Below are 27,645 nucleotides of genomic sequence, written 5' to 3'. Positions count from 1 at the left end.
CACACAACAAGGACGCATTCACCCTCCTACCACAACCCGGCCTCCATTCCCCTCCCCACCCAGTTCCTCCTCCCATTTCTGATTGACTCCCCCCCCCCCCCCCCCGCCGTTCCAACAGCACCTTCTTACCCCAAGATCAAAACGCTGCTTTTCTTAAAGAATGATTTTGGGATCAAGATCGAGAGGTTCTGCAAAACAAATCAGAGTCTCGGCACCACCGTCATTTTCACTGTCGGCACCCGCCCCATCCCACCCACTCCACCCGGCACACCAGCGACGGCGGCAGCACAACCCCACCTTGTTTTATTTATTTTTTAAAATTTAGAGTACCCAATTCATTTTTTCCAATTCAGCAGCAATTTAGTGTGGCCAAACCACCTAACCTGCACATCTTTGGGTTGTGGGGGCGAAACCCACGCAGACACGGGGAGAATGTGCAAACTCCACACAGACAGTGACCAGATCGAACCTGGGACCTCAGCACCGTGAGGCAGCAGTGCTAACCTGCACAACCCCACCTAACCTTTTGGACACGTTGGGGCAATTCAGCATGGCCAATCTACCCAACCTCATCCCACTTGTCAATTTCCTCTGTGTAATTGACACACTGTGTTCTTACCTTGACCCCTTCATCAGAAATCGCTCATGTCTCTTTTTCCAAACATCTTTGTCACCAGATCGTGCCTGGGAATTTGCAGCAGGACGTGTTTGCTGATATCCAGAGCCTGTTCGGCAAAATGTTTCTGGAGTAAATGTGCCAGTTCCACGCGTGTTTTATTCTCCAGCAGACTCGTGGCTATCGATTTAAACTTGGTGGGGTTCTGGAGGTAGAATTTGAAGCGCTCCAGTTCATCTTGGCTCAGCTCATCGAGGACTTGGAGCAGAAATTTTGCTGTTGCCATGATGGGAATTGAAGCAGAACCTGACCCTTCCCCGGAAAGCAGAGAGATAATTCAGAGAGACTTAGTGAAGTCTCCAGTTCTCAGACCACAAAGCTGCGTTTGCCGATTCAAATTCAACAGCAGCAACTCTGCTTTTGCGTTGTCAACACAGCTACTTCCTGGCGAAGGGATCCGCCCCCTGGCAGTGAATCAACCCGCTCTTTTTCACAAAAGGGTGTAATCTGAGCTTGATCTCAGCCTCCCTCAGCAATGGCAGCAGCACTTGGCCCATCGAGCCTGCACCGACCCTCCGAAAGAGCACCCTACCTCGGCCCATTCCCATTCCCCTGCCCTATCCCCGTAACCCCACCTAACATTTGGACACTAAGGGGCAATTTATATATATATATTTTCAATATAGGGGCAATCTATTATGGCCAATCCACCTAACCTGTACATCTGAATCATCTGATTCAGGGCAGCACGGTAGCACAGTGAATAGCACTGTGGCTTCACAGCTCCAGGGTCCCAAGTTCAATTCCCCTGCTGGGTCACTGTCTGTGCGGAGTCTGCACATTCTCCCCGTGTGTGCGTGGGTTTCCTCCGGGTGCTCCGGTTTCCTCCCACAGTCCAAAGATGTGCGGGTTAGGGTGGATTGATCATGCTAAATTTCCCTAAAAAGGTTAGGAAGGGTTATTGGGTTATGGGGCGAGGGTGGAAGTAAGGGCTTAAAGTGGGTCAGTGCAGACATGATGGGCTGAATGGCCTCCTTCTGCACTGTATGTTCTATCTTTGGACACTAAGGGACAATTTAACATGGCCAATCCACCTAACCTGCAGATCTTTGGACACTAAGGGACAATTTAACATGGCCAATCCACCTAACCTGTACATCTTTGGACACTAAGGGACAATTTAGCATGGCCAATCCACCTAACCTGCACATCTTTGGACACTAAGGGACAATTTATCATGACCAATCCACCTAACCTGCACATCTTTGGACACTAAGGGACAATTTAACATGGCCAATCCACCTAACCTGCACATCTTTGGACACTAAGAGACAATTTAGCATGGCCAATCCACCTAACCTGTACATCTTTGGACACTAAGGGACAATTTATCATGGCCAATCCCCCTAACCTGCACATCTTTGGACACTAAGAGACAATTTATCATGGTCAATCCACCTAACCTGTACATCTTTGGACACTAAGGGACAATTTATCATGGTCAATCCACCTAACCTGCACATCTTTGGACACTAAGGATTTTGACCCAGCCACATTTTAAAAATATGCTCGTGGCCATTTTTGAGGCCGCTTCCAGCTGGCATAGTTAAAAGTCGGCTGCTGCGGCTGTTATGCAAGGATTTGCGCGATCGGATGCGCTGCGACGGACGGCTCCGACACCCGCCCGTGACCTACCCACAGGTTGCACCCCCAAGTTTGACAATGTCTGTTCTAGATGGTAGTGGTCATGAGTTTGGAAGGTGCTGACTAAGGAGCCTTGGTGAGTTCCTGCAGTGCATCTTGTGGATGGTACACACGGTGGTGGAGGGAGTGAATGTTTGTGGAAGGGGGAGCAATCAAACAGGCTGCTTTGTCCTGGATGGTGTCGAGCTTCTTGAGTGTTGTTGGAGCTGCATTCATCCAGGCAAGTGGAGAGTATTCCATCACACTCCTGACTTGTGCCTTGTAGATGGTGGACAGGCTTTGGGGAGTCAGGAGGTGAGTTACTCTCCGCAGGATTCCCAGCCTCTGACCTGCTCTGGTAGCCACAGTATTTATATGGCTGGGTCCAGTTCAGTTTCTGGTCAATGGTAGCCCCCAGGATGTTGATAGATTCAGTGATGGTAATGTCAGGGGGAGATGGCCAGATCATCTCTTGTTGAAGATGGTAATGGCCTGGGCACTTGTGTGGCACAAATGTTACTTGTCAGCCCAAACCTGGATAATGTCCAGGTCTTGCTGCATTTGGACATAGACTGCTTCAGTATCTGAGGAGTCATGAACGATATTGAAAATTATGCAGTTCCCAACAAACACCCCCATCCTTTCTTTAGAAATGTTTCTTCTTCCCAATTAAGGGGCAATTTAGCATGGCCAATGCACCAACCCTGCATATCCTTGGGATGTGGGGGCAAGACCCACGCAGACACAGGGAGAATGTGCAAACTCCAGATAGTAGAACATAGAACATAGAACAGTACAGCACAGAACAGGCCCTTCGGCCCTCAATGTTGTGCCGAGCAATGATCACCCTACTCAAACCCACGTATCCACCCTATACCCCCAACAACCCCCCCTTAACCTTACTTTTTTTTAGGACACTACGGGCAATTTAGCATGGCCAATCCACCTAACCCGCACATCTTTGGACTGTGGGAGGAAACCGGAGCACCCGGAGGAAACCCACGCACACACGGGGAGAACGTGCAGACTCCGCACAGACAGTGACCCAGCCGGGAATCGAACCTGGGACCCTGGAGCTGTGAAGCATTTATGCTAACCACTATGCTACTGTGCTGCCAGGTGCTGACCTGGGACCGGGACTGAACCCGGGTGTGCTGCGCTGTGAGGTAGCAGTGTTAACCACTGCGTCACCTTGCCGCCCCAACAAACATCCCCATTCTGGCCTCGATAGAAAGAAGGTCATCGATGAAGCAGCTGAAGATGGGCCTGGCCTGCTTCATTTTGAGTTCACTTTATTTTTTTCCACCTACCCTGCACATCTTTGGGTTGTGGGGGCGAAACCCACGCAGACACGGGGAGAATGTGCAAACTCCACACGGACAGTGACCCAGATCCGGGATTGAACCTGGGATCTCGGAGCCGTGAGGCAGCAGTGCTAACCATTGCACCACCAGGGTACCAACATTAACCATTTTAATGATACTTCCGGTGGCGCCCTTGAGGAAGCAGGTCGCTGGTCGGATCGCTCCCGCCCGTGATGGACAAACAGACCTTTTCCAATGGACTTTTTCAGGACCTGGCGACCTGAATCGGTGGAGGAGACAATAGGGACGAGGCTCCCCCCCCCCCCCCCCCCCCCCCGCCCCCCCCCGGAATATGGACAGCTGGACCAGAAGTGGTCGAGTAGAGCGGTAAAGATCGAAGCGGGAGCAGTGGGGACCCCAGACCGGGCGGCAGGGACCGGGGAGCGGAGGCTCACAGGCCAAGGGAGCAACAGATGGAGTTCTTCAGGAATTGCTTCGCCGAGCTGAGGAGGGACACGCTGGACCCGATGAGAGCGGTGATGGACCGAATGGTCGAGACACGGTAGGGCAGCACGGTAATGCTTCACAGCTCCAGGGTCCCAGGTTCGATTCCCGGCTGGGTCGCTGTCTGTGCGGAGTCTGCACGTTCTCCCCGTGTCTGCGTGGGTTTCCTCCGGGTGCTCCGGTTTCCTCCCACAGTCCAAAGATGTGCGGGTTAGGTGGATTGGCCAGGCTAAATTGCCCGTAGTGTCCTAAAAAAAGTAAGGTTAAGGGGGGGTTGTTGGGTTACGGGTATAGGGTGGATACATGGCTTTGAGTAGGGTGATCATGGCTCGGCACAACATTGAGGGCCGAAGGGCCTGTTGTGTGCTGTACTGTTCTACGTTCTACACAGGCGGTCCAAGGGAAGGCGCTCAGGGAGGTCGAGGTGAAGCTCTCCAGCCAGGCAGGCACGGTAACGGAGCTGGAGCACGAGGTGGAGGAGCTGAACGCCCGTCAGAGGAGGATGCAGGAGCAGCTTGAAGAGCTGGGGAACAGAGCCAGGAGGCAGAATTTAAGGATCATTGGCCTCCCAGAGGGCTGCGAGGGGTCGGATGTGGGCGCATACGTGTCGGGTATGCTTGAGGCGCTGATGGGACTGGAGGGCTTCACTCGACCCCTGGAGTTGGATGGGGCACATAGAGCCCCCGCAAGGAAGCCCAGGACAGGCGACCGACCGAGGGCCTTGGTGGTCCGCTTTCACCGGCTTGCTGACAGGGAACGTGTGCTGCGATGGGCCAAGGCGGAGAGGAGCAGCAGATGGGAGAACTGCGAGGTGCACATTTACCAGGACTTGGGAACGGAGCTGGCCAAGAGGCGGGCAGGATTCATCAAGGTAAAGGCACCCCTCTACAAAAAGGTGAAGTTTGGAATGCTGTATCCTGCAAAGTTTGAGGAACTCCACTACTACTTTGAGACACCAGAACAGGTTTGGACTTTCATTAAAGATAAGAAACTGGACTTGAACTAATGGGCACTTGGTTCTTTCAGTGCTGTACAGTGGTGGCGGTCTGTTAACCTAATTTTCTCTGATTAGATGTGGACTTTTAATAAAAGAAGCTGGACTTGAACTAAAAGACTCTGGGCTTTCAGAGCTTTTGTGTGGCGGCGGTTTGTTAAATTATCCTGTACTGTAATGTTTTATCCAAGATTGTTTTCAGCCTGGACAGAGAGTGGGGGCTGGAGGGCGCAGTTTCGGGTGTTTTTGGGGGATTGCAATGGGGGGAATAGGGGCCCTGCACTTGGTACCTTTTGGCGGGAGATCGGGGCCTCTGATAGGGGGATGGGCGAGGGGCTGGTTAAGGGACTTGAAAGGGCACGGTGGGATACAATCAGGTTAATGGGGCCTTGGTGTGTGGGGGGAGGGCCCGAGCGCTCGGGCGGGAGACAGACAGGCGCCAAGGGCAGGGGTCAGCGTAGCTATCGTAGGTCAGGGGGCACCAGGGAGAGTAGGGCGGGGCGGGCTAGGGCCAAGCGCAGGGCTGACCTGGTAGGTCAGGCCTTGGGGGGCAGGGGAGGTCGGGGGAGCGACTGAGAAGTAGAGCAGAGGAGACTTAAGTGGGCAAGGGGGGAGGGGTGACCAGGGATCCTTTTTTAAAAAAAAATTACCATTTTAATTGTGCATGTACAGTATCTGATTTGCAAATAAAAATATTAATACGCCAAGGGCTTTTTAAAAAATGTGAGCTTCTGCACAGCAAAGAGTTATTCTGTTTCAAAACAAAATTTGAAACTTAATTTTGGGCAGCACAGTGGCACAGTGGTTAGCATTGCTGCCTCTGGCGCTGAGGACCCGGGCTCAATCCCAGCCCTGGGTCACTGTCTGTGTGGAGTTTGCACATTCTCCCCGTGTTTGCGTGGGTCTCACCCCCCACAACCCAAAGATGTGCAGGGTAGGTGGATTGGCCACGCTAAATTGCCCCTTAATTGGAAAAAAATAATAATTGGGTACTCTAAATTTATTTTTTTTTAACTAAATTTGGGAACCACAGCGAAACCCCTCAAATTCCCATTCAACAGATCATGCAAGGAAAATGAGACCCTTGACTCAAATCCTGCCAATGTCACCAGTCACAACGACACTTTTAACAGCAGTTATCGGAAGCACTGTGAGAAAGGGAGTGTAGATTCCGTTTTGCCGGGCCAGAGTCCTATCACAGAAGATGGATCGGAAAATATCACAAAATAGGCCGATCGTCAGCCTGAGAATCCTTCCAATCCCTCTGATGGCAGGTGGTGGTGAGAGTGGGGGGGGGGGGGGGGGGGGGGGGGGTGCGGGGTGCTGGGCAGCCATACCCATCACGCCTCATAGCCTGCTACAGCCTTCCTTCTGGGCAGCCATACCCATCACGCCTCATAGCCTGCTGCAGCCTTCCTTCTGGGCAGCCATACCCATCACGCCTCATAGCCTGCTGCAGCCTTCCTTCTGGGCAGCCATACCCATCACGCCTCATAGCCTGCTGCAGCCTTCCTTCTGGGCAGCCATACCCATCACGCCTCATAGCCTGCTGCAGCCTTCCTTCTGGGCAGCTATGCCCCCTGTACCTAGGACAGTGTTGCTCGTTATGCTTTCCCTTAATTTGCTCCGTTTTAATTACCTTTGCTCAAGAGTTGCCAGGTATCTTTCTGATACCACCACAGGGTTCAAAGCCGAATACTGATCAATGGCTCGATACACTAGTTAGTAAGTTTGAAATCAATACACATTTATTTACACAGTCAATTATTGCTCATGCACAAACTAAACTACAACGACTACTAAAAGCCTATACTTAGCTTCGAGTACCCACTCAGTCAGAGGAACAATGGCCGTTGTCCGGTTCTGATACTGCTGGCTTCGAACTGGTATGGGATAGTAGCTAGGAGCGCCTATCTCGTAGCGTGCGTTGACCTTAGACTTACTTGGCTGGTGCTTGGTGGCCTCTCGTTGCTGAGAGCCAAATGCCAAGGTGAAGGTGACGAAGAGGAGTAAGAGTAAGAGAGCGAACTGACCTTGGGGACTCTGTTTTATAGCCCCCAGGGTTTCGCACCCTTCTGGGCAGACCCTGGACCATGTCCCAATCGTTTGTATCGATTCTCTCCAATACCAGGGTCGTTCCCTGATCGTTGGGTGGGCTCTAGGTAACCGTTGGCCTGCCTTTGTTTTAGCTTCCACTGGCGCCGGGAAGTCTGCCCTGGTACCGATTGTTTCAATGTTTCCTTTTGTCCCCGGAGATAGCTCATTACTATGCTAATGGTTATTGGTTTCAGTTCTGTCTGGGTTCTGCAAGTTCCAATCCACAGGAAACCTTGAACCTGCTTGTTTTTCTAGCGCTGTCCATTTTTCCCTGCACTCTTTGCGAGTATCCATTTTGGAATCGGGACGTGGCCACAACAGCACCGACTTAACAAGTGCCAACACCCTTCACCCTCCGAAGGGGCCAAGGAGATACCGGAGGTTGGCCCGACTGGCTCCCTCTACTCTGTCCCCATCAAACACTCCCAGGACAGGTACAGCACGGAGTTAGATACAGAGTAAAGCTCCCTCTACACTGTCCCCATCAAACACTCTCAGAACAGGTACAGCATGGGGATAGTTACAGAGTAAAGCTCCCTCTACACTGTCCCCATCAAACACTCCCAGGACAGGTACAGCACGGGGTTAGATACAGAGTAAAGCTCCCTCACACTGTCCCCATCAAACGCTCCCAGGGCAGGTACAGCACGGGGTTAGATACAGAGTAAAGCTCCCTCTACACTGTCCCCATCAAACACTCCCAGGACAGGTACAGCACGGGGTTAGATACAGAGTAAAGCTCCCTCTACACTGTCCCCATCAAACACTCCCAGGACAGGTACAGCATGGGGATAGTTACAGAGTAAGTGCTCTTTACACAATTTTATCCTTGGAGGACCATTCTAAAACTGTTACAATGTGACATTAACGCACCGATGTGCTTCTAAAAATTCCCATTTTAATGCTAACTGTTGCTAAGATGTGGATACTTTGAAAAAAGCCACACCTGTGAGGAACTGCTTCGAAACTGCCCAAATTTGCAAAATGCATCTTTCCCAGAGGCAAATAGTGATATACAGAGACACAATACACTTCCCCACCAATCGAGGTTGACATGATATATTTTTATTTTGCACACTGTTGCTGATAGAATTGCAATGTTCATGACTGTATCAGCAATTGCCAGTGAGGACACCACATTGTTTACAGATGGTCACGGGAAGAGAAAGCATTTGCAAAATGCATCTTTCCCAGAGGCAAATAGTGATACAAAACAAAGACTCAACTGGTTTATGCATTTTGGAAGCTTGAGAGTTCAGCTGAAGCTGCTTTTTGTTGATCCAATGCCAGAGGGAAGCAGAGGCAGAGGACAGAGCAGTACCTTTCTCTGCTACAGTGATCATCTTCAGAAAGTCTACTGACCTCATCCTCCAACCAAGATAATTAATTACGGCTGGGGATTCCCAAAGTAAAACTGAGTAAATGCCTTTAAAAAATATAGTACAGTGCTTCTATATACACATTTTAAAAAGATCGTCATGTTTGTATTGGTGTCCGATCGATGTTATGCAAACTGTACACAATAGCAGAGAAAGGCTTCACATTGATTGAAGTGCTCCGATTTCTTGACCACAGACTACAACGCAGCAATATTACAATCCACGGTCAATTAATCTAGACTCCTGCATCAAGAGGAAGATTTGCAAATAAATTCAGACACGTGCTAAGCGCTCCAGGATGTGCCGGTACTGTTCCACAGTGCTCTGGTAGGTCTCCTCCAAGTACTCCTGCTCCTGGCTCACACTCATCTCTGCTTGCTGGGCAAGCCAATCTTCTGGCATCAAACGGGAAAGACGTGTTGCTTCTTTCTTATTTTTCTGGCAAAATTTAAAAACAGAAATATAATGAGACTCCTGCAGAGCAAATCTCCATACTCAGGGCCAGAGTGGACACGGCACAGAAACAGTTCTTTCCTCCCCTTTGGTCCACCTACGCTGTATGGCGCTGTGGTACAGGAAGCCATTCGAGTGGGAGGAGCACATGGGGCAGGGTCAGCGGGAGACAGTATAGTGAAGGGGATTGACACTGTTCTCTGTAACAAACAGCCAGAGTCCAGGCACCTGTGTAGCCTGTCCAGTGACAGGGTCTAGGCTGGAGATTAACTTGGAGGGGGAGGTTGTTGTGATCAATGTAGGTACCAACGACATAGGTAGAACGAGGAAAGGGGTTCTACACAGTGTGCTTAAGGAGCTAGGTACTAAATTAAAGAACAGAACCTCAAAAATTATAACCCCTGGATTATTACCTGAGCCACGTGCAAATTGACATAGGGTACAGAAAAGTAGAGAGATGAGTACGTGGCTGAAAGGCTAACGTGGGGCACTGGCATCGGTGCTGGGGAAAGTGGGGGCTGGACTGTCGGGACGGCCTACATCTGAACAGTGCTGGGATCAGTGTTCTTGTAAACTGCATAACTGGGGAATGAGAGAGGGCTGTGAACTATACTGGGTGGTATGGTGGCACAGTGGTTAGCACTGCTGCATCACAGTTAGCTTAACCTCTTTCACTGGGAAAATGTTCGAGTCCATTATAAAAAATGTAATAGCAGAGCATTTAGAAATGCATAATAAAATCAGGCAGAGTCAGCATGGCTTCATGAAGGGCAAATCATGCCCGACAAATTGATTAGAATTCTTTACGGTGGTAACGAGCAGGATAGATAAAGGGGAACCAGAAGTAATATACTTCTATTTTCAAAAAAACATTCAATAAGGTACCACACAAAAGGCTACTTAATAAAATAAGAGCCCATGGTGTTGGGGGTAGTATATTAGCATGGAGAGAGGATTGGCTAACTGAGAGAAGGCAGGACATTGGGATCAGAGGGGCATTTTTCAGAATGGTAACCTGTAATTAGTGGAATGCCGCAGGGATCAGTGCTGGGTCAGCAATTATCTACAATTTGTATGAATGACTTGGACGAGGGAAGTGAATGTAATGTTGCCAAGTTTGTGGATGACACAAAAATAGGTGGGAAGGCAAATGGTGAGGATGGCACAGAGTTTACAGAGGGATATCGACAGGTTAGGTGAGTGGGCAAAAACTTGGCAGACGGAATACAAGTTGGGCCACTCCTGGAATATTGTGTACAGTTTTGGTCCACTTATCGAAGGAAAGATATACCGGCATTGAAGGAGATCTAGAGAAGGTTCACTCGGTTGATCCCGGGGATGGAGGGGTTTTCTTATGAGGAGAGGTTGAGTAGGTCGGGCCTGTACTCATTGGAGTTTAGAAGAATGAGAGGCGACATTATTGAGACATATCGGATTCTCAGGGGACCTGACAGGGTCGATGCTGAGAGGTTGTTTCCCCTTGTGGGAGAGTCTGGGACCACAGGGCAGAATCTCAGAGTGAGGGGTCGCCCATTTCAGACAGAGAGGAGGAGGAATTTCTTCTCTCGGAGGGCAGTGAATCTGTGGAATTCTTTACCGCAGAGAGCTGTAGATGCCGGGCCGTTAATATGTTCACAGCTGAGATTTTTAATCAGTGAGGGAATCGAGGGTTATGGGGATAAGAGTGAGAGAATCGAGGGTTATGGGGATAAGAGTGAGGGAATCGAGGGTTATGGGGATAAGAGTGAGGGAATCGAGGGTTATGGGGATAAGAGTGAGGGAATCGAGAGTTATGGGGATAAGAGTGAGGGAATCGAGGGTTATGGGGATAAGAGTGAGGGAATCGAGGGTTATTGGGATAAGAGTGAGGGAATCGAGGGTTATGGGGATGAGAGTGAGGGAATCAAGGGTTATGGGGATAAGAGTGAGAGAATCGAGGGTTATGGGGATAAGAGTGAGGGAATCGAAGGTTATGGGGATGAGTGAGGGAATCGAGGGTTATGGGGATAAGAGTGAGGGAATCGAGGGTTATGGGGATAAGAGTGAGGGAATCGAGGGTTATGGGGATAAGAGTGAGGGAATCGAGGGTTATGGGGATAAGAGTAAGGGAATCAAGGGTTATGGGGCTAATGCGGGAAAGTGGTTGAGGATTATCACATCAGATCAGTCATGATCTCATTGAATGGTGGAGCAGACTCGATGGGCCGAGTGGCCTACCTCTGCTCCTAGGTCTTTTGGAGAAGAGATAGTTTTGCCACAGACAGCAGCTGAGAAAAAGATTGTTGCATCGTTCAAGGGCAATTGGGAATGGGCAATAAATACTGCCCCAGCCAGCGACGTCCACATTCCATGAAAGAATTAAGAAATTTCGGGTAATTCAGGCGAGGGAGCAGGAGAGTAGGATGACGGGGTTGCCGTTCAGGCTAGTGGGGGAGAGTTTCCGATATTTGGGGATTCAGGTGGCACGGGACTGGGGCAAGTTGCATAAGCTCAACCTGTCTCGACTGGTGGAACGAGTGAGGGAGGTGGTGGGAAGCATTCCCGCTGTCATTGGCGGGGAGGGTGCAAACTGTTAAGATGACGATTCTCCCGCTGTTCTTGTTTGATTTTCAGTGTCTCCCCATCTTTATCCCATCTTTTGTCCTTCTTTAAGAGGCTGAATAAAATTATTCTGGGATTTGTATGGGCAAGGAAGTCCCCGCGGGTGAAGAGGGTGATACTTGAAAGGAGCAGAGAAGTGGGGCTGGCATTACCGAACTTCAGCAACTATTACTGGGCGGCCAACATAGCGACGATAAGGAAATGGATGGTTGGTGTGGGGTCGGTTTAGGAGCGGATGGAGGCTACTTCGTGCAGGGGCACTAGCTTAGCAGCCCTGGTCACGGCGTCTCTGCCGCCAGCACGTACTCCACCAGCCCGATAGTGGTGGCAGCTCTTTGGATCTGGGGCCAGTGGAGGAGGCATGTAGGAGAGGTAAGGGCATCAGTGTGGACCCCAATCTGCGGCAACCACCGATTTGCCCCGGGGAACATGGACATGGGTATCGACTGTGGAGGAGGGCGGGGATTGTGAGGATGGGGATCTGTTCCTGGAAGGGAGCTTTCCGAGCATGAGGGCGCTGGAGGAGAAGTTTGGGCTGGTGAGAGGGAACGACTTTAGATACTTGCAGGTGAGGGATTTTGTACGCAGACTGGTGCTGCCCTTCCCACGTCTCCCGCCGAAGGGGAGGCAGTGCAGGGTAGTTTCTAGGGGAGAGGTGGGAGAGGATAGAGTTTCAGACGTCTACAAGGAGCTAATGAGAGCTGAGGATACGCAGGCCAAGGACCTGAAGTTTAAGTGGGAGGAGGAGCTCGGGGGGAGCTGGAGGACGGTATTTGGGCAGAAGCCCTGAGCAGAGTAAACACAACCGCAATATGCGCCAGGCTCAGCCTGATCCAGTTTAAGGTCGTGCACCAGGCCCACATGACGGTGGCCCGGATGAGCAGATTCTTCGGGCTGGAGGACAAGTGTGCTAGATGCTCCGGGGGGCCGGCTAACCGTGTACACATGTTCTGGTCGTGCCCTAAACTCAGGGGTACTGGCAAGGATTCGCAGATGTCATGTCCCGGTTATTGAAAACTGGGGTGGTAATGAGCCCGGAGGTGGCAATCTTTGGGGTTTCGGAGGACCCGGGAGTCCAGGACGAGAGGGAGGCCGACGTTCTGGCCTTTGCTTCCCTGGTAGCTCGGCGACGAATACCGTTAGCATGGAGGGACTCAAAGCCCCCGAGGGCTGAGGTATGGCTATCGGACATGGCGAGCTTTCTTGGCCTAGAGAAAGTCAAGTTCGCCTCGAGAGGTTCGCTACTAGGGTTCGCCCGAAGGTGGCAGCCATTTATTGACTTCTTCGCAGAGGAGTAAGCGTCTGAGGCAGGTCCGTGCGTGAACAGAACCGTGGTTTGCACTATGTCTATTTTGTAATTTGTGTCTTGACTTCTTTTTTTTGTACTGTACGATGTTACTTTTTCTATATGCCTAAAATACCTCGATAAAATTGTTTGTTAAAAAAAAAAAAAGAAATTTAGGAATGATGAGCCTTATGGTATCAGAGTGTTTGGGAAAGGCTGCAGGCAAGTCCAGCGCTGAAACATCTTTGCAAGAACAAACAACCGCGAATTAAAATCAATGAATGTACCAATTTCATCTTCTGAGATAGCAGTGTTAAATGGGTCGTAGCAATATAGTGGCTATGGTACTGGACAAGAGACGCAGTAAATTCAGTTCAAATCTGATTATATATGGGCTGCCACCAGGGGGAAGATGACCATGAAATCAAATGGATTGTTGTTAAAATCCCAACTTCTGCCTCCCTGACCCTGTCTGTATAAAAGTACATTGAGGAAACCCAAATGTGACACTTCACACACTCGCTCCAATTTTCTACGGATTACTGAGGTGTTGGGGACATTAAAATAAGCTGATGAATTGTTAGCAGCTGTCTCTGCAAGTTTCAGGATTGGGCGGTACAGTGGCACAGTGATTAGCACTGCTGCCTCACGGCACTGAGGACCCAGGTTTGATCCCGGCTCTGGGTCACTGTGGAGTTTGCACATTCTCCCCGTGTCTGCGTGGCTCTCACCCCCACAACCCAAAGATGTGCAGGGTAGGTGGATTGGCCACACTAAATTGCCCCTTAATGGAATTTTTTTTTTAAAGTTCCAGGATTTTTTGCGATAGGGGCTGTTGGATAAAATATCCGGAGTAACGATGGGAAAGAGGAAATGCCAGAGGAGCAAGGGATGCCAGCTCGTCACTGATAGCCAGCAGTTGCACTCAGGGATAGGGCAGGGCTCAGGGACATGTAACTGTCCACTCAATTTTAAAAAGGTGTTTAAAAGGTTTAAAAAGGGGCTGGTTTAGCTCACTAGGCTAAATCGCTGGCTTTTAAAGCAGACTAAGCAGGCCAGCAGCACGGTTCGATTCCCATACCAGCCTCCCCGGACAGGCGCCGGAATGTGGCGACTAGGGGCTTTTCACAGTAACTTCATTGAAGCCTACTCGTGACAATAAGCGATTTTCATTTTCATTTCATCTTTGTACACACCACCCCACCCCAAACAACTCCAATCGCTGTTCCAAATACCTTAAAAGGAACGGCAAGCCTGCGCTTCACATCCAGTCGATACTCGCTGCTCTGCACTGGATCACTCATGTTGGTCACTCGGAGTCGTAGAATCTCATACACTCGTCTCGAGTGATGCTGAAAAGGTTTCAAAAAGAAAAATTAAAAACTACAGTCTCAATGCCAATGAAGCACGCAAATGGCCGCATTTTAACAAAACAGACCGAGAGGACAGTTGGCGTGACAGGATACTTGGCGAGTTGGGCATCTGCCAGTCAAACACTCTACCTTGCAAAACTAGTACTTTAAAACAGCCCTCAGTGATAACAATGGGAGCTGTCCGATTAAAAATGAGGTTGCGAATTCTGGGCTTAAAGAGGATTTTGCCACAGAGATAGGACAGTGGATCAGGGTGAAGGCAAAGGTACGTCGGAGTCAATATGAAGAATCATAGAATCCCTACAGTGCAGAAGGAGGCCATTCAGCCCATCAAGTCTGCACCAACCCTCTGAAAGAACACTTTATGCAAGCCAGCTCCCCCACCCTATCCCAATAACCCCATAACCTAACCTACACATCTTTGGACACAAAGGGGCAATTGATCACGGCCAATCCACCTAACATGCACAGCTTTGGACATCAAGGAAAATGATGGGGCAGGCCTTGATCTCGTTGCTGCTTAAGAAGGACAAGGATCCGGTGTAATGTGGGTGATATAGGCCCATATAACCTGCTGAATGCGAACGCCAAGATATTGGCAACTAACGGTGAAGGGGTGCTTTCCAAAGGTGGTTGGGAAGGATCACACGGGGTTAATCAAGGGCAGACAGTTGCCTTTGAATGTGAGGAGGCTGCTGAATGCTGTGCTTTCTCCGGCAGAGGGAAGGAAAGCGGCGGTGGTGGTATTAGATGCGGAGAAAGTGTTTGATCGGGTGGAGTGGAGTTATTTGATGGCGGTGTTGGAGAAATGTGGGATTGGGCTGAAGTTTGTGGCATGGGTGCAGTTGCTGTGTAATGAGCCGAATGGGTATTTTGTATTGCACCGAGGAAGGGGTGCCTCATGTCCCCCCTTTGTTTGCATTGGCTATAGAGCTCGGGGTCTAGCGTCTTTTCGCCGAAGGCATTTTTCAAGGGGGTGGATAGGCTGGTCTCGTTTGTCTGGGCGGGGAAGGTGGTGAGGGTAAGGAAGGTGATATTGAGGGCAGCACGGTGGCACAGTGGTTAGCATTGCTGCCTACGGCGCTGAGGACCTGGGTTCGAATCCCGACCTGGGTCACTGTCTGTGAGGAGTTTGCACATTCTCCCCGTGTCTGCGTGGGTTTCGCCCCCACAACCCAAAGATGTGCAGGTTAGGTGGATTGGCCACGATAAATTGCCCCTTAATTGGAAAAAATAATTGGGTACTCTAAATTTATTTTAAAAAAGAAAAAAAAAGGAAGGTGATATTGCAGAGGGGACAGCAGGTGTGTGTGTGTGTGTGGGGGAGGGGGGATTGAGGTAGGCCTCCCACATTTGATGTATTACAATTGGGCGGCGAATGCAGAGAAGGTTCAGGGATGGAATAGGGAGGTGGGGGCTTTGTGGGTGAGGATGGAGGCGGGCTCATGTAGGGGGCCAGGGTTGTGGGTGCTGACACCAGCATCGCTCCCGGTGGCCCCAGGGAAGTACTCGGTGGGTCCAGTGGTGGTGGCCACGCTGAAGGTTGGAAGGCAGTTTAGGAAGCATTTTAGATTGGAAGCGAGGTCAGGGGAGAGGAGACAAAGAGAGAGAGCGAGCGAGAGAGAGAGAGAGAGAAAGAGAGAGAGAGAGAGAGAGAGAGAGAAAGAGAGAGCGAGAGAGAGAGAGAGAGAAAGAGAGAGCGAGAGAGCGAGAGAGAGAGAGAGAGAGAGAGAGAGAGAGAGAGAGAGAGAGGAGACCGATCAGGGGGAATTACGGGTTGGAGCCGGGGAGGATGGATGTGAGGTTCCGAGGATGGGAAGAGAAGGGGATTAGGGACATAAAGGATCTGTTTCTGGAAGGGCTGTTTGCGAGCTTGGAGGAGCTGAATGAGAAGTTTGGGTTGGCGTGGGGTGAAAGCTTCTGGTACATGTAGGTGTGGGACTTTGAGAGGAAGGGCTTCCCGACCTTCCCGATAGCACCCGCCTCCTTGCTGTTGGAGGCGATGCTGTCAGCGGGTGAAGTTGGAAAGCTTGGTCACCATGGCGATATACAGGAGGATTTGAGGAGGAGGATGGGGTGTCCATGGAAGGGGTTAAGGCGAGGTGGGAGAAAGAGCTGGGGGTGGCAATGGAGGACGGATTGTGAGGTGCTGCTGAGGGTGAATGCCTCGACTTTGCGTGGAAAGCTGTGGCTGATACAGCTGAAAGTAGTAACCCAGGGCGCACCTTACAAAGTCTAGGATGGGCCGAATGTTTGAGGGGGTGGAGGATGTCTTAGCCTTCGCCTCGCTGATTGCTCGAAGGCGGGTCCTGTTCATAGATCATAGAATTTACAGTGCAGAAGGAGGCCATTCAGCCCATCGCATTTGCACCGACCCTTGGAAAGAGCACCCTACCCAAGCCCACACCTCCACCCTATCCCCTTTATCCCCGTAACCCAACCTAACCTTTTGGACACTAAGGGACAATTTAGCATGGCCAATCCACCCAACCTGCACATCTTTGGACACTAAGGGACAATTTAACATGGCCAATCCACCTAACCTGCACATCTTTGGACACTAAGGGACAATTTAGCATGGCCAATCCACCTAACCTACACATCTTTGTACACTAAGGGACAAATTGGCATGGCCAATCCACCTAACCTGCACATCTTTGGACTGTGGGAGGAAACCTGAGCACCCGGAGGAAACCCACGCACACGGGGAGAACGTGCAAATTCCACACAGGCAGTGACCCAAGCCGGGAATCGAACCTGGGACCTGGGGCTGTGAAGCAACTGTGCTACCGTGCTATTGGGATGGAGTTCAGCTCCTCTGCCCTATGTTCTGCGTGGCGTGGCAGGTGGGACATGCTGACTTTTTCGGCCCTGGTGAATGTGAAATTAGAAGATAGTTGTTTCTTGTGTGTGGAGGCATCTGTTATGCATCCTAACGTAGCTGTAGAGCCCAATGGCAGGTCTGCATGGCTTTCTACAGTGCGGGCAAGGATGGGATATCTGATTTTGGTGGGACTGCCGAGTGTCTCCAGCTTGCCGTTTATCCCTAGATGGCTTCCCATGTAGTTTTGTTTTTGTGCGCTTTTGCCCCAGCACATACTGGATATGGCATATTTCCGGAGATTCACCTTCACAGAGTCCTTGAACATTAATCTCCATCAACCTTGCAGCCCAAATTTAAGTTATAGGAAGATCGGATGTAGGAGCAGAAGTAGTTCATTTGCGTCTCCTCTGCCATCCAATAAGACCATGGCTGTGGAGTCAACCATCTACTCCCCACAGCCACCGACTCAGAATCACACAGCACAGAAGAGGCCCTTTGGCCCATCGAGTCTGCACAGACGCATGAGACACCTGACCTGCCTACCTAATCTCATTTGCCAGCACTTGGCCCATAGCCTTAAATGTTATGGCGTGTCAAGTGTTCATCGAGGTACCTTTTAACGGTGGTGGGAGTTTGGAACTCGCTACCTGAAAGGGTGTTGGAGGCAGAGACCCTCATAACATTTAAGAAATATTTAGATGTACACTTGTGATGCCAGGGCAGACAAGGGTATGGGTCAAGTGCTGGAAAATGGGATTAGCATAGTTAGGTAGTTGATTTTGATGGGCGCAGACATGATGGGCTGTAGGGCCTTCTGTGCTGTAGACCTAAATGCCCCAGAAAATGTGGCAGCAAAGAATATACCGAAGAGCACAGGGGCCATGAAACACTCCTGCTTCATGCCACTTGTAGCGTTAAAGGGGTCAGTGCATTCACCACAGCCAGTGACTCTGGCCATTGTGAAACTGCAGTGTCAGATTTACAGCTATGTCGGGACATCCAGCATTCCACAACACCACTCTTTTTGCAGTGTCAAAGGCCTTCGTCAGGTCAACAAAGGCACAGTCGAATCCCATCTGTTGATCACAGCATTTCTCTTGTCTCTGTCGATGGGTGAACTGTACTGGGAGAACCTCTGCTTTTCCTGAACCCACTTTGACTATCTGGTAGTGTACAACCTATATAGATCGCCAGTTTGCTGTATCTAATTAACAGCTGAAGTTGGATAGCAGCTTTCATTAATTTACAACAAAGCAATGCATGGGATCATCAAGGCTGCCATCCAACACTTGTTGTCTTTAAGTCGTGCCATATTTAACAGAAGTAGTAGTATTTTGCGAAGAATTAGTTATGTTCAGACTGCACTTCTTGTGCATCAGTCTTTTTCTTGCAGTTTTTCTTACAAAGATTAAAAACAAAATTTAGAGTACCCAATTTGTTTTTCTAATTAAAGGGAAATTTAGCATGGTCAATTCACTTACCAGGTATATATTTGGGTTGTGGGGGTGAGACCCACGCAGACGCGGGGAGAATGTGCAAACTCCACACGGACAGTGACCCAGAGCTGGGATCGAACCCGGAATCTCAGCGTTGTGAGGCAGCAGTGCTAACCACTGTGCCACCCCGTTAAACACAAAAATTATGAGAAAAGGATCAACTGGCCTTTCAAGTTTCTCCTGTTCGAAATGGTGTCTCGAGCAGATTAAGACATTAATCGATAGATTTTCAGAATATATTCAATGAGATGCCTTTGGCTTATTACCAAATATCAGGCATATGACACAAGAGGAAACGTAGCCATATAGAGTTGGATGATGAATAGAAAGGAGAGGCTGAATAGACTTGGACTGTTTTCATTAGAACGACGGAGGTTGAGGGGTGACCTGATCAGAGGTCTACAAAATTATGAGGGGCATGGATAGAGTGGATGGGCAGGCACTCTTTCCTAGGGTGGAGGGGTCAGTCACCGGGGGCACATGTTTAAACATAAGAACTAGGAGCAGGAGTAGACCATCTGGCCCCTCGAGCCTGCTCCGCCATTCAATGAGATCGTGGCTGATCTTTTGTGGACTCAGCTCCACTTTCCGGCCCGAACACCATAACCCTTAATCCCTTTATTCTTCAAAAAACTATCTATCTTTATCTTAAAACATTTAATGAAGGAGCCTCAACTGCTTCACTGGGCAAGGAATTCCATAGATTCACAACCCTTTGGGTGAAGAAGTTCCTCCTAAACTCAGCCCTAAAAGGTGGCCTAGTGGTTAGCACAGATGCCTCACGGCGCTGAGGTCCCAGGTTCGATCCCGGCTCTGGGTCACTGTCCGTGTGGAGTTTGCACATTCTCCCCGTGTCTGCGTGGGTTTCACCCCCACAACCCAAAATGTGCAGAGTAGGTGGATTGGCCACACTAAATTGTCCCTTAATTGGAAAAAATAATTGGGTAATCAAAATTTATAAATAAAAAAAGGTGCGTGGGGCAAAGTTTAGACATGTGCGAGGCAGTTTTGTTTTTTTTACACAGAGGGTGGCGAGTGCCTGGAACGTGTTGCCAGGGGAGGTTGTGGAAGCAGATACATTAACGGCGTTCAAAAGGCATCTTGACAAATACATGGATAGGACGGGTATAGAGGGATACGGCACAAGGAAGTGCTGAGGGTTTTGGCAAAGGTTGGTATCATGACCAGTACAGGCTTGGAGGGCCGAAGGGCCTGTTCCTGTCCTGTATTGTTCTTTGAGAGAGATTCTGGGTGAAAACAGGTGTTTCTGAATCAGTTAAAAGACAGACCTAGCATTTATTATAACGCCTTTCACACTCACCGGATATCCCAAAACATTTTACAGCCAATGAAGTACTTTTTAAAGTGTAGTCACTGCTAATTTGTGCACAGCAAGCTCCCACGAGCAGTCTTGTGATAATGACCAGATAATCGGTTATGATATTGATTGAAATATTGGCCAGGACATCGACAAGGCTGCCCTGCTCTTGTTCACAGTACCATGTGATCTCTTCTGGTCATCCGTAGGTGGGTAGATCTGTTTAAGTTCTCATCCGAAAGACTCTGGCAGAGCCCAAAGACAGTATGATTCCCCCAAATCTGATGGAAGCCCAAAGCCCGGGTTAGTTTGTCAACGCTCTGAGCTACAATTACCTTATTTATTCTCCAGGTTCTTCTGGCCTCGTCTATCATTTCTGCACTGAATCCTTTCTTGAGTTTTTCAGGTGCAAATGCGTGGAGTTCCTCACAGAGCTTGGCAAGGACAAAATCGCGTAATTTCACAAAATCCTCGGATGGTTCTTCAGCTGAAATTCCAAAACAAATGACCTTAAAAAATGCAGGATTTGGAACAGAAATTACTCTGGGCTGAAATGAAGACGGCAGGAACATAGATAGGTCCTTCAATCCAACTCCTTACCACTCAGGATTATGCAGCACTAGCTTTTCTAAAACAAAATGCTGAACTTCTCTTTAAACTTGTTGCTAAGCTATTAATCCTGTCAGGGACCCGGGTTCGATTCCAGTCTTGGGTGACTGAGTGGAGTTTGCGCATTCTCCGTGTCTGTGTGGGTTTCCTCCGGGTGCTCCGGTTTCCTCCCACAGTCCAAAGGTGTGCAGGTTAGGTGGATTGGCCATGCTAAATTGCCTTTAGTGTCCAAAGCTGTACAGGTTAGGTGGATTGGCCATGATAAATTGTCCCTTAGTGTCCAAAGATGTACAGGTTAGGTGGATTGGCCATGCTAAATTGTCCCTTAGTGTCCAAAGCTGTACAGGTTAGGTGGATTGGCCATGATAAATTGGCCCTTGGTGTCCAAAGATGTACAGGTTAGGTGGATTGGCCATGATAAATTGGCCCTTGGTGTCCAAAGATGTACAGGTTAGGTGGATTGGCCATGCTAAATTGTCCCTTAGTATCCAAGGATGTTTAGGTTCGGTGGGGTTACAGGGATATGGTAGGGTCTAGGGAGGGTGTTCTTTCAGAGGGTCAGTGCAGACTCGATGGGCCAAATGGCCTCCTTCTGCACTGTAGGGATTCTATGGATTTGTTTGGACAAGTGGCAAGTTACATTCACACCACACAAGTGCCAGGCAATGACCAACTCCAATCAGAGAGAATCTAACTATCGCCCCATGACATTCAATGGCATTACCGTCGCTGAACCCCCACAATCAACATCCTGGGGGTTACCATTGAAAAATGAAATGAAAAAATGAAAATCGCTTATTGTCACGAGTAGGCTTCAATGAAGTTACTGTGAAAAGCCCCTAGTCGCCACATTCCGCCGCCTGTCCGGGGAGGCTGGTACGGGAACTGTTTAAGAAGCAGCGATGGGACCCTTCCCAGAATGTTAGGCAAGCTGTGGACTTATCCAAGGGACAATGACAAGAAAGCAAAGGAATGGGGATTGGTGAGACTGAAACTTGATCAGAAACTGAACTGGACCCAGCCATATAAAGACTGTAGCTACCAGGGCAGGTCAGAGACGAGGAATCCTGCGGAGAGTAACTCACCTCCTGACTCCCCAAAGCCTGTCCACCATCTACAAGGCACAAGTCAGGAGTGGGTTGGAATATTCTCCACTTGCCTGGATGAATGCAGCTCCAACAACACTCGAAGCTCAACATCATCCCTATTGATCAGCTCTCCATCCACTACCTTAACCATTTGCCCCCTCCACCATTAATGTACAGTGGCAGCACATAATTCAGCAACTTGCTAAGTTGCAACTAATTTTGGTCCACACCACTTTGCCCATAGAAGGTTGTCACTCACAGTGGATGGTTTATAGAAAACAGATTTAAATCACACTTTTGCACTCCACGGCCACACAGGTTAGGCTAGGAATTCCAACAGCTGTGTTCCTTGTGCAGGGGAGAGGGTAGAGAAATTCTACTGGTTACCTTTGGGCTGACACACATATTTCAATTGCTCAAAATTTAAATTTCCTTGGCCACATTGCACTATTCACTTTGCTTGCTTGGAAACGGCGGCCAAACAGGTTTCAATGGAGACACTAACCAGTAATATCCAGGATGGAAGGGTCTGCAGTGTAAAACCTCTGGACTGTCTCCAACAGCCGTGCGCCATGTCCTTCACCCTGAAATGGAGGCAGCACCAGCATTTGGCTTCAAGATAAAACAAGAATCAACCAATCAGTAGGAATCACTGTTCAAGTAAGAAGAAGACAGAACAACTTTATTGGCCGGTGTCCCTTTGACAGGTATTCGAACAGAGTCTTTTACTTGTACCTCCTCGTATCCTCCCCTTCCTGTCATTCCACCTTCCATTTCTTTTTCTTTGGTTCTCAGTCTCACCAATCCCCATTCCTTTGCTTTCTTGTCATTGTCCCTTGGATAAGTCCACAGCTTGCCTAACATTCTGGGAAGGGTCCCATCGCTGCTTCTTAAACAGAAACGCCGACTGTTTCATCCTTTGCTCATGCTGATCTGCTTAGAGAGCTTGTGGGCTAATCTCCTTCACTGTTTAGCCCCATCCCATCTTCCCACAGTCCGATCAATATTTATTCCCCACAACCAACAGTACTCTTCCCCCCCCCCCCCATCCCATCTTCCCACAGTCCGATCAATATTTATTCCCCACAACCAACAGTACTCTTTCCCCCCCCCCCCCCCCCCCCCCCCCCCCCCCATCTCCCTCCAGATCAAAGCCACATCTTACTATGGATTGACGGTGTCAACGTCATGGCGTTAACAAAATCTGGCTCACGAGTGGTGACAGCTGGCCCTTTGCTTAAGGCGCCCCTGTCTTACTGTACTTTCCATCTGTGCAGCAGTGATCTGGTCCATTCTCACCAAATCACACCTTGGTCTGTCACTTTACTCCCACGATTTTCCTTTGATCATCTTGTCCCATTCCTCACAATTCTCATGTGACATTCTCATTTTACAATGCCCGTGTCAATTTTCACCACAAGGGTCTCACTGCGATATCCTCCTTTCATTAACTTTGTACTGAGCGATTCCCCATCCTCGTGATTTCAATCTTTTATCATTCTGCTTTTCAATACCTTCCTGTCCTCCTCATCCTCCACCCCATTAAAAATTTTCTATCCATATCCACATAGCCGTCCTGCACCTTGTCATCTAATGTGGCACCCCTGTTCCTATCACCTCAACCATAATAAACAAGGCCATCTCCCATTTCTCTTGCCCCCTCCCAAGCAACTTTCTTTGTGTCTGCCTCAACATTTCACTCAAACCATCGCAAAACCCCCAAATGTCTCCTCTTCAGCTGTCCCTTCAGCGTGACAGCCAACAGTACTGGCTGATAAATGAACATTTCCCCCTCCTTATGCATTATCCCTTTCAAAACTGCTATCAACAACCAGCATCTTTGGAAAACACACCATTGCCAAGCTCCCTTTCCTCTCCAGGTTTCTTGAATGTGTTGCAAGCTCTCAAATCCATGCCCGTCCTTTCTGCAGTCCACGTTAGAATCTCTCCAATCAGCTTACACCCCTGCCACAGAAGTGGCCTTAATCAAAGTCACAAATGAAATAGAACATACAGTGCAGAAGGAGACCATTCGGCCCATCGAGTCTGCACCAACCCACTTAAGCCCTCACTTCCACCCTATCCCCGTAACCCAATAACCTCACCGAACCTTTTTGGACACTAAGGGCAATTTAACATGGCCAATCCACCTAACTTGCACATCTTTGGACTGTGGGAGGAAACCGGAGTATCCAGAGGAAACCCACAGAGACACGGGGAGGACATGCAGACTCCGCACAGACAGTGACCCAGCGGGGAATCGAACCTGGGACCCAGGCGCTGTGAAGCCACAGTGCTAACCACTTGTGTTACCGTGCTGCCCAATGCATGACATTGTTCATTTTGCCTCCTCGTCCAATCTACAGGTCTCGCTAATTGCTCACACCATCCTCTCCCGCCAAAGCCTTTCTGTTATGCAGCTCAATGGGACTAACTTCACTTAGTTCCACTCTCAAATATCCAGAAATGTCAACGCTCCTTGTCTCCACGCTAACTGCCCTAATTCTCATCTATGTTCTGCGCTGAGCGACATCATCAAAATGTGTGGGCTCAGCTTTCATGTGACACCCCCAGTACTACCACGCCACCATTTTCCTGAACTCTTTCAGCTGCTTGGCTGGCATCCAGTCTTCAATAAGTTTCCTTTTGTTAAACATTGTGACGACCTAGACCATCACCAGTCTCCACGGTCAACGTCTCAGGCTTAATACTCTTTATAACTGAACCACCAGTCCCATATTCCCTCCACTACAACACCCATTGTACTCCCACCTCAACTTCACTGCCTGTCTCCATATCATGTCTGAGGCCATTTGCTGCTGAAACCTCAAATACATGCTGGCCGCAATCAGGCCACACTTTTCCACTGTTCAGAGTCAGAAACCTCAGCCCATCCAAAACTCTGCTGCTGCATCTGTCCTGCTCACTCTGCACCCCGTCCCTGCCGATTGACATTGGCACCAACGCCTCCAATTTAAAGTGTTTAAATCTCCTCATGGCTTTCCTCCTTCTGTAACCTCCTTCCTCCCTCTGTAACCTCCTTCCTCCCTCTGTAACCTCCTTCAGCTGTATAAGCCACCTTCCTCCCACCCCAAACTCTGCATGCATCTCCCCTCCCTTCACCTCGCTGATGGGCAGCCAGATTGGCAGCCATCTAAACCCCACCTTCCACAATTCCCTCACTAACCATTCTGCTTCTGAACCTCTCGCTCTTCAAAACATACCTCAACCATGAAGCATTTGATCACCCATCCCCTCCGCTGGCCATGTGCATCATCACATTATCCGGCATCAAAAAGGTGCTACATAAATAAAAGTAGCAGCTGCAAAGGAAAACTAGTCCATTATAAGTGGCACTGTCACACTGCCATCTGATCAGGCTGGTTTTATGGTTATTGTTTTGGGATTTTTAAAAAGAACGCAGCGAGTGGTCAGGATCTAGTTCATTTATCTTGGACGGGAAAATTAAAAAAAGTTTTTTTTTAAATTTAGAGTACCCAATTTTTTTCCCAATTAAGGGACAATTTAGCGTGGCCAATCCACCTAGCCTGCACATCTTTGGGTTGTGGGGGTGAAACCCACGCAAACACGGGAAGAATGTGCAAACTCCACACGGACAGTGACCCAGAGCCGGGATCGAACCTGGGACCTCGACACCGTGAGACTGCAGTGTTAACCACTGTGACACTGTGCTGTCAGACGGGAACATTTCTCAGGGATTTTGCTGGTTACTTACCCTATTCTGGGTCTCATTTTGTCAGGATATGCATAGAAATTATATACGGTCATATAACCCACTGTTGCATAGCGTGGCGAGCCATCTTCAAGGTACTTCTCAAACCTGTATAAAATAGAAATTGACAATCTCAACTGTTTCTTGATTTTTTTTTTTAAAAAAGTCCTCCACTGGAGATAATATGTAGAGCTCCCAATCACCAATTACTCTCAATGCACAGTGACCCTCTATATCTAGGTTCCTTATGGAAATACATAGAAAATAGGGGCAGGAGGAGGCCATTCGGCCCTTCGAGCCTGCTCCGCCATTCATTATGATCATGGCTGATCATCAAGTGAGGGGCTGGTTTAGCTCAGTGGGCTAGTCAGCTGGTTTGTGATTCAGAACAAGGCCATCAGCGCGGGTTCAAATCCTGTGCCAGCTGAAAATTCTGAATTCTCCCTCTGTGACCCGAACAGGTGCCGGAATGTGGCGACTAGGGGCTTTTCACAGTAACTTCAATGCAGTGTTAATGTAAGCCTACTTGTGACATTAATAATAATAATAATAATAATAATACTAATCGCTTATTGTCATGAGTAGGCGTCAATTAAGTTACTGTGAAAAGCCCCTAGTCACCACATTCCGGCGCCTTGTTCTGCATTACAAGCCAGCTGTCTAGCCCACTGTGCTAAACCAGACCCTAAAAGGTTTTTTTTTTAAAGTTCAATACACTGATCCTGTCTTCCCTCCATATCCTGCCTTCCTCCCATATCCCTTGATCCCTTTAGCTCCAACGCACTACAGATTGTTACAGCTGGGGCTGCGATGTTCCGACTACATCGTGCATCACATTTTTTTTCTTCACTTAACTGGCAGCGATGCCTCACGTCAGCTGGAAACCTCGGCCTTAACAGACCACATCACACACATCCTAACTTTAGGCGTAGGTAGGAAGTCATACAAGCTCTGCTAAAAACCTCAGAGATATACTTACACCAGGAAGAACTGCCATTTGTCATCATCCACATCGATGAAGCTCGCTGTCTCAATGAACCAGATGAGGAAGGTCTGCAGCCTCTCATGGTATTCTTTGAACCCTGGACAGCTAATATCAGTCTGCATGAAAGAGGATGATCGTCACTACTGAACTGTGGCACAATTCAACCAGTGAATATCTGGACAATCAATGTGCCTTAAAATACTGACATTTTCAATGAAAACCTTGCATCTTGACTGGTCATTTCGTAAATGGTTATTGTGTTTTTTAATTAGTGTCACGCATCTGGGCTGGGTTTCCCCAATGTGGAGAAGTCCCAAGTTTGGGGATGGATAAAAATAAAAAGTGGTGAAGAATGTTTACTCTGCAGGATGCGACACAGGAGAGGGATCTGGGATACTGGTGGATAAAGGCCTGAAGCCATCGACAGAATGCAGTAACTAGAAAGCAAATCAGGCTTTGGACTTTCTGCCCAGGGGGATGGAGCAGAAACCTCAGGAAGTATCGATTTTGTAGTGAGCTCTTGCCCAGCCTCACCCGGAGTACTGACGACTGCTCTGGGCTCCGTGTCTTGGGAAAGGCAGCAAAGAGAGAGAGAGAGAGCGGCGAAGGACAATGAAACTGAGATTTGTGCCAAGACCTCAGGTTACGGGGAGAGGCTCCAGGAATCGGGAATGTTCACACGAGCAAGGAGGGGCTGAGAATCCAAGTAAAGGACATGAGCAAGGTAAACATCAGCATATTTAACAGTCACAGATTGTACAAGGTTGGAAGGATATACTGTGAAGTTCCTTTAAGATTTGCTGTGTGACAATGGGTTCAGTCTGTATGTTTGCCACACTAGTTCATTAACAGTCAAATGGCAGTAAGGATTTAAAAAACAAGAAACGTTAACAGTGCAAAAGCAGATTTGGCAAGCACCTTGTGCTGTTGCTATTTGAAGCCGATACTTGTACAGGGAACTGCTACATTGACACCTGACACCACATGCCAGTTATATTCTGATTCTCTGTGCACCGCAGGGAGCATTACCTGGTTCAGCCATCGGGAAATGCAAATTGCTCTTCCCTGGAGTGACAACCCTTTGCTCCAGTGCGTGCAACAGCAGCTCCAGGGCACAGCCTGTTCTCAGGCCAGTTTCTTCAGCACACACCATAGATGGAGGTTCCTGACCTTGCTGGAATGCATGACTCACTACACAAGGCACAGCATTTATCCTACAAGTCACAGCAAGCCCGGGAAGACACTTTAACACAGAATTACACACTCAGTTTGCGAACAGCTGACTTGATCTCCAAACTTGTTA

At 49.0% G+C, this 27,645-nt stretch overlaps 1 protein-coding gene across 3 annotated transcripts in view; it reads right to left on the bottom strand.

Annotated features, from left to right (window-relative positions):
• hat1 (histone acetyltransferase 1) overlaps window positions 1-27,645 on the bottom strand; it is a 48,333-nt gene that overhangs the window by 1,173 nt on the left and 19,515 nt on the right. For 2 of the 3 annotated variants that reach the window (XM_038786429.1, XM_038786431.1), the window contains 6 exons: window positions 26,337-26,458; window positions 25,361-25,465; window positions 22,130-22,236; window positions 20,263-20,414; window positions 14,152-14,268; window positions 8,242-9,015 (listed from right to left, as the gene is read on the bottom strand). In XM_038786429.1, coding sequence (XP_038642357.1) covers window positions 8,851-9,015; window positions 14,152-14,268; window positions 20,263-20,414; window positions 22,130-22,236; window positions 25,361-25,465; window positions 26,337-26,458 — 768 coding nt within the window. In that variant the 3' untranslated portion in view covers window positions 8,242-8,850. Of the gene's footprint in view, window positions 1-8,241; window positions 9,016-14,151; window positions 14,269-20,262; window positions 20,415-22,129; window positions 22,237-25,360; window positions 25,466-26,336; window positions 26,459-27,645 lie in introns of those variants that run through there. The other variant, XM_038786430.1, reaches the window with a different exon arrangement.

The sequence above is a fragment of the Scyliorhinus canicula genome, chromosome 28, assembly GCF_902713615.1.
Source record: "Scyliorhinus canicula chromosome 28, sScyCan1.1, whole genome shotgun sequence".
In the NCBI taxonomy this organism is placed as follows: domain Eukaryota; kingdom Metazoa; phylum Chordata; class Chondrichthyes; order Carcharhiniformes; family Scyliorhinidae; genus Scyliorhinus; species Scyliorhinus canicula.
This window is presented reverse-complemented; position numbering and strand designations above follow the sequence as displayed.